The sequence below is a fragment of the Lottia gigantea genome (assembly GCF_000327385.1).
Source record: "Lottia gigantea unplaced genomic scaffold LOTGIsca_44, whole genome shotgun sequence".
Taxonomy (NCBI): domain Eukaryota; kingdom Metazoa; phylum Mollusca; class Gastropoda; family Lottiidae; genus Lottia; species Lottia gigantea.
In genome coordinates, this window is record NW_008709540.1 from 1718312 (window position 1) to 1725496 (window position 7185).

Consider the following 7185-nt stretch of genomic DNA (forward strand, 5'->3'; position numbering starts at 1 on the left):
GGAACTGCTTGATCATAGGGTCTCGTTAAATCACAGGGCCTCGACAAATCTGAGAGACTATATATATAATTAAACCAAAGAAGAGATGATGAAGACGAAGATGATTAAAGATGATGAATAGAACTGGTTGGTTGATGATGATGTAGTATGGATATTATACTGTGTTAAATCCACCATACTACTAGTTACTATTGGTTCTTCCTTGTGTTTACTGATCACATCCGTATCTAGAAAATAACAAATCATGTTATTGAACACCGTTACCACGGCAATCAAAGAAATTTTATGGTTGTTATGGAGAACTTTATGTTAAATACAATAAATGATTTGTTTGGTCAGGCATGAATTGATCTGGTTGTATCTCATGATTTTGACCTATATAGTAGTGACTGGTGTCGCGCGCAAAACAGATCATGCTTACTCCTTTCAAAACACCTGATGGTACTTCTGTTTCGAGGTGTCCACTACTATACCACCGATATTTTGTATAGTGTCCGCTATACCTATCCAAACTTGACTGGACTAATGAAGACGGTAGACGAGAAACATACCTATACAAAATTCAAGACTTAAGAATATCTAAGATTAGTCAAATAAAGAAAATGGCGGATGTCAAACCAAAATTAATGGCAGTAATGCAGTTTTATTGGTTAAAAATACATCATTAGTGCAGGTCTTTGATCGAAAAGTATTTAGATTACAACGTAGACTAACAATATCAGAATAACAAAAAAGAAACGAAATTGTAATTTAATTTTGATTAGATTTTTGAAAAGATAAGTCAATAAAGAAGAAAAAGACGGATGTCATGCGTAGTAATAGATGCAACTATAACTAATGGATAATACAAACTGTTATACGAACTTTCAGAAGTTGGTTTTCTGTTTTGTGAATCGCTATGGACTAAATATGTTTTGCCTGAAAACTATTTACGGCGATAAGATGGTACTAAATGGAATACATCTTACCTATAAATGTATATCCCCAAGCTAACTGTAGGAACCAAGGTTCATTCAGATTAAAGGTGAACTCCCCCATTTTCAAACTAGTTATTTTACGTCTTGTAAACCGACACCGAACTTTACCATCAGATTTCTGTACTGCCACGTTTGTTAGACCTTTCTGAAATAGGCAATGACTCTCATATGAAACATAGGAAATGTGGGCATCGGGCCGGTGTCATTTATTACGTACGGCCATTCTTAGAGGCCATCCTGCACCTCTCATTATATAACCATCGCCTCTTCGACACGTCTAGTACCATTATAAAAATATTTCCACCCGGTTTCAATTTTAGAAGTTTAACCTCGTATTTCAAACCGGACAATCAACACGTACGTAGCCATATTTACCTCGTATTTGGGACCAAGATTTCAAAACGAACAATCAACAAGCACGTAGCCATATTTACGCTTTGTTTTGTCAGTATGAACGCACAAAGAAATGAGATGAATTAGAAGCAATATTTATCGATAAGGTGGCTTGGGTGAGGTTTTACCATCAATGCCATGTTACGGGAATCAAACTAACCTATCTAAAAGTAAAACCCAAGAAACTCTCATATCTCCCTTCTTTATAAACTCATGATCCGATACTCTGTCTGACCAGACGTGCCGATATTGCATCGGGTTGTCATGTCTGAGGAACAGACAGTGCTAGATTTGTCGGGCTAATAAACTATAAAAACGTTAAATACAAACCGTATATTGTCTATCAACATAATGCTCTGAATTGTAGCCATATTGAATAGTGAACCTGCTTCCATCCGCTGTACATACTATACTTTCATCTTCACCCTAGAAAAAATGTATATACATCGATAAACTCCGGATAGATTGGTTGTATTTGCTAGCGTACAATCCAATCAAATCGCTGCATTTACAAACTTCTGTGACACACGAAAGGTAACTATTGCAAGGTATAATCGGTAAGTTCGTAATAGATTAACATTATGAAGATGTATGTACGTCAGCTGTACATAGTATACGTTCATCTGAAGCCTAGAATACACGACTGTATACCTCAATACTTCAATTCACATCTTAAAACTATGGCCCAACAAAACTGCAATATAGCCCTGCAAGTTCTTGTACACCCTTACTGTCTGATAGCTTTGGGCAAGCATTATATATAGCATAGCTTTAAAGTGGATACGATGGTAGTTAGACCGAAACATCTGTCTGTATTCCAACCTCTGATAGCTATTTTGAAAGTTGTCGACCAACCAAAAACATAATTGTCAACATATCTATTAAAGGCTGGAATAAATACGATGTTTCGGACTACATGGTATTGTGCAACCAGTGTAAAAGAAGTTATCATGTCCAACCTGTACGACGCTGTCTCAAATATCAAACATAAATTGACCTGGCTGTATCTCATAATGTTATCATTATAGTATTTGTGGGCGTCCATGGCCATGCTTACTCTTTTTGAAACACCTGATGGTACTGCTCTTTAGAGGACTTCACTTCTTTGCAACCTTTTTATGCCATTCTTTAGACGAGATTTTGATTTACGGAATTGTCTTTGCTTGTACGGATTTTTACTTATCCTTGTAACAAACAATATGTGGGATTTGTGGAGATCTAAAATTAATTGTAAAAAGTTTCAGATTCTGATAACTCATCTTACCATTTTCTTATCTTTAGATATTGCCATAGAAACATAGCCTTCTGCCTTTGCTTCCATCTCAAAAGTAAAGGTTCCATCAGAATTAGACTTGTATGTCAAGCCCGCACTGCAATCAGTACCAGTGCAGCCGTCTGGGTGATAGAAGCAACCATAAGACTCACCGCATTTCTCCCAGTTGATGGCAGTAAATGGTTGTATTGTTGGAAGCTGAAGGAGATAAGGAAATGAAATGAAACGCCCTACTTTTCTGCATTTGTTTCGATCTCTCGTACAGAGTTGTCGTTCCTTGCAGTGTCTTTCCAATGTCGACAACTCTGTACGAGAGAATGCACTTGTTTATACTGATTACGGTTAACGTGTATTGTGGGAGATTTTGCCAGCATAAGACTCTCTTTCTATAACCAAAAGTCGAGATATAAAGCCCTCAGAACACAGCGGCCTTGGTTTTGTTATCCGATGGACTACACGCTTTATTCCTCGACCTCGACGAATACATTATATCAAGGACTGACGATCGGAACTGAAAAACTGAACCCGAAATCCAAAACATCAGCGAAACGGATATATACAACATTACTAACCTGATAATCTGCCGTTTTAATCATGTCACTACTTGAAGCTTTCAAATCAGCTGTTATTCCGGTCCAAAATGTCGTGAAATTTTCTAGAAACGTTGCCCTGGGAATATTTTTAAAAGTTATATAAGCAAAAAAATATTTCCAAAAAGGAAGTCATAAATATCTCACTAGGGGAGATAATAGAATTTCATATCCATAATCTTCTTATTCATTCATTCATTGGTTGAATCAAAAGTTCAAATTTTCAATTTAATTCACCATTGAAAACTATTTCGCTATCTTGCTTCAGCAAATTTTGGAATCGAATCCAACAAATAGCCACTTCTAACGGCAGTCCTCAAATTAACCTTTTGACCTAACTCGATGACGCCCGAGTTAACCATTCAGATTTCCACCCTCTCCCGCGCTGGCATTTTTTTTTTTTTTTATCAGGTAGGGTTAAAAGGTTCGTTCAAGAAGGCTGTCGGTCTAATTTCAATAAGACTGTTTCTCTGGCGACTTCAATTGCTATGGCGTCGATACCAAGTGAAGTGACCTGCGAAACGAAACATTCCGATTTGTAATTTAATCCGATTCAGATTGGGAAATATAAAAACATTTCACTCTCACCTGAACTCGACGTCACCATAATTAAAATGTGGTATCCATTTCACAACTAAACTATCAACTGGGTTGTTGTTCTTATGTACAGCAACATTCTATAAGTAATATATTTTAGAAAAATAAGAATATGGAGATAAATGGAGTTTTATGCCCTACCGTTGTGCCTTGCTATCTTTTATTTGGTTATAGATATACAATATAGTACAATATACACAAAAAGTGCTTTAGGATTACACCGAAATGACATGATCCTTTAGCGACATTTAGGGGAAGAGATAACATTAAATAACAGAAAACAGTTTTATATGTATACTACTCATTAGTTTAAAAGATGACAATGTAGATTGTTGAAACGCCGAGTGCAATAAAACTAAGGAGTAGTATACCATAAAACTGTGTTCTGTTATTGAAAGAAATGAATGAAAGGAATGGAGTTTTACGAACTAGTTGGGCTAATAAGGACATGCAATGTGCAAGGGGGCCAATTTTGCCATGACAGCGGCATCAGTCTTCTCTTTTTCAATTTCTTCTATAACTGTCGAAGGATCTGTAACGTGTACAGCCTGTAGCAAACTGGGCCTCAGTTTATTTCCCCATTAAAACGACTAGAGGATTTCCTTGTGTTTGTTTTGACCTGCTACTCCATCCAAAAATTTTTGGTTATAGATACAAAATTTAAGAGCCATGCCCTAGGCTTATACAGAGAATTTGTAGCCATTTGTCTGTTTCGTGAAGCAATCATGGCACCTATGTTCCCCATACCGATAACCGTCCGACGCCTGTGATTCTCTGAGTTTCATTTTCTTGCAAGACAATACAAGGGCACTCACGCTCTTTCCACCAAAACAAGACAATGTCTTCATTTTTTCAATTTGTACTTCAGTAAACATTCCAAGGATTTCTTCACGATTGCCTGATTTCCGATGAGCACTGACTAAAATTCCTTGAAACGTCTTGTTAACTTGCTGTAGAGTCTCTAAACCAACTGAAATATTGTAAGCCTCTTCGATTATAATCATTATATATATATAGCTATATTCTACGTTTCGTGTTGTTTCTGAAAGTGAGTTTAATATACGTGATGCAGATTAACGTACGTGATGCATGCAGTGTAACGTACGTGATGCAGATTAACGTACGTGATGCAGAGTAACGTATGTGATGCAGTGTAACATACGTAATGCAGAGTAACGTACGTGATGCAGAGTAACGTACGTGATGCAGAGTAACGTACGTGATGCAGAGTAACGTACGTGATGCAGAGTAACGTACGTGATTCTGTGTAACATACGTGATTCTGTGTAACATACGTGACATTATGTAACATAAATGACTTTGTGAAACATGTGTGATCCTGTGTAACATACGTGATTCGTGACTCACCTGTAATGGTCTCTGATGGTTTATATGAAGCCGGATCAACTGTGATTTTAAAGGGGGGTGTTCCAGTTTGTTGTTTTTCTGCATTTTCATGTTTAGGGAACTGGGTTATACAAGTACTGGTAGGTGGTCCTTCAGCAAAACCTCTAACTAAATTAATATTAAGTTTAAACGACATTTGGGTGAAGAGATCATATTAAATTACAGAATTCACAATTTTTTTCTATGCTAATGCATGTTTTAAAATACAACATTATCATTATTATTTTCGCGACATTATAAATTGTTGAAAGGTTGTGCGTGATGCATATTAAAATTCGTGAGTAGTATTTCATGAAATTGTACATTTTCATAAGCATAACTGGATTCAAAATTAGTACACACAATCACAGACACCATAGAGTCAAGAGATCAGATAGACTTGACTTTCAATATAGGCCAGGAGCCGCGGTGGTTAATCCCGGCATAGGTTGAGATAATACCTTGGGATTTTCCAACCCCTGTCAACTGATGCAGGTCTGAATAAGCATATAGTTGTTCAAATGGAACTATAAACCGAGGCCCCATGTACTACAGCCTGTGCACGTTAAAGATCCCAGTTGGAAATTGAAAAAGGAGTATCTAAATGTCCCTGTCCTGGTAAAATTACCCTCATAGTACACTGCATGGTGTTGTCTGTCTTCATTAGCCCAATTAGTGCACAACAGAAGGACGTAAAACTCCTTTCATTTTATTTTCGTTAAAGGTCAAAGTTGAAAATGAAATCCAGAAAGTGGTCGATATAGTGATTCGGACTATTTTAAAAACAGGTCATAAATATAGTGTACAATAACAGTAACCTGTTCTACATATCATCACATTACTAGACAATAATAAATACTCCCAACTTGTGAATTTGTCACAAAATCCGGTTTGTATTTGATATCCTTCACTGATGTTTTGTCTATTCAAATTCTTTATTTTGCTGAATCACGGTAACCATACGAACCATCTTATCCTAGTAAGAAGCTTGTGACACTATAGCAGTTAATCACCATTGGTTGTCCCATAAAATTGTGATACGATAGCAGTGAGTCAGCATTGATTTAAACCTTCGTTTAAGACTAGCTATCAGACTGTGAAATGATAGCAGTGAGCCACCATTGGTCAGGTTGACCCAACTATTGCGATTTTAAAAAGGAGGAAATATTAAGAGACAATATTTTTCGAAACAAAAGATTCATCTTACCTGACTGAATAAACGAAACAAGGATCAGTGTGCAGATTCGAACCCGATACCCAGGGTACATCTTGACCTTTAGAATTGGTAAATTAGTTCAGCGTCACCTGGTTGATGAAAAAATTAACAACAAAATGTTTAAACATGTTAAAATCTGGTTAATTCCATATCAAATATAACCGACACAACGACCGGTGAAGGTCAACAAAATATATAGTAATAGGAAACTATTCTTAAACATCTTCTTGTATTACAACCCTGTTGATATATATTCTATTCTTATCATATTCACATCGTCACAGAATACGACATAAAGTATTTAATATACAATCCAACTAGTAATTACGGTCGCTTGTATTCAGAGCCACCTTCCAGTGAACAGCCACCAAAAATCAGCAAGTAAAAATTCGAACGATAACAACTTATATTCTAAAAACATTTAAGGCACTCTGCGACTGGATTTGTCAACTCCACATACATCAATACTATATGGAAAATACCTTTCTTTTGAATTTGAATTCATTTTTATTTCACTTTCATTTTGTTTTTAAATTCATTTCGTTTTTTATTTTACTTTCATTTTGTTTTTAAATTCGTTTTACTTTCATTTTGTTTTTAAATTCGTTTTATTTTCATTTCGTTTTTTATTTTACTTTCATTTTGTTTTTAAATTCATTTTACTTTCATTTCGTTTTTACTTTTTATTTTACTTTCGTTTTGTTTTTAAAATCATTTTACTTTTTATTTCACTTTCGTTTTGTTTTTAAAATA

At 35.7% G+C, this 7185-nt stretch overlaps 1 protein-coding gene across 1 annotated transcript; it reads right to left on the reverse strand.

Annotated features, from left to right (window-relative positions):
- Positions 1-69: 69 nt before the first annotated feature.
- Positions 70-5373, reverse strand: LOTGIDRAFT_164312 (hypothetical protein; the record flags this gene model as incomplete). Its single annotated transcript, XM_009060807.1, has 8 exons — positions 70-227; positions 969-1122; positions 1701-1796; positions 2635-2841; positions 3216-3312; positions 3822-3910; positions 4646-4800; positions 5199-5373. The coding sequence occupies 8 exons, from the start codon at positions 5371-5373 to the stop codon at positions 70-72; spliced, it is 1131 nt and encodes a 376-aa protein (XP_009059055.1).
- Positions 5374-7185: the final 1812 nt, after the last annotated feature.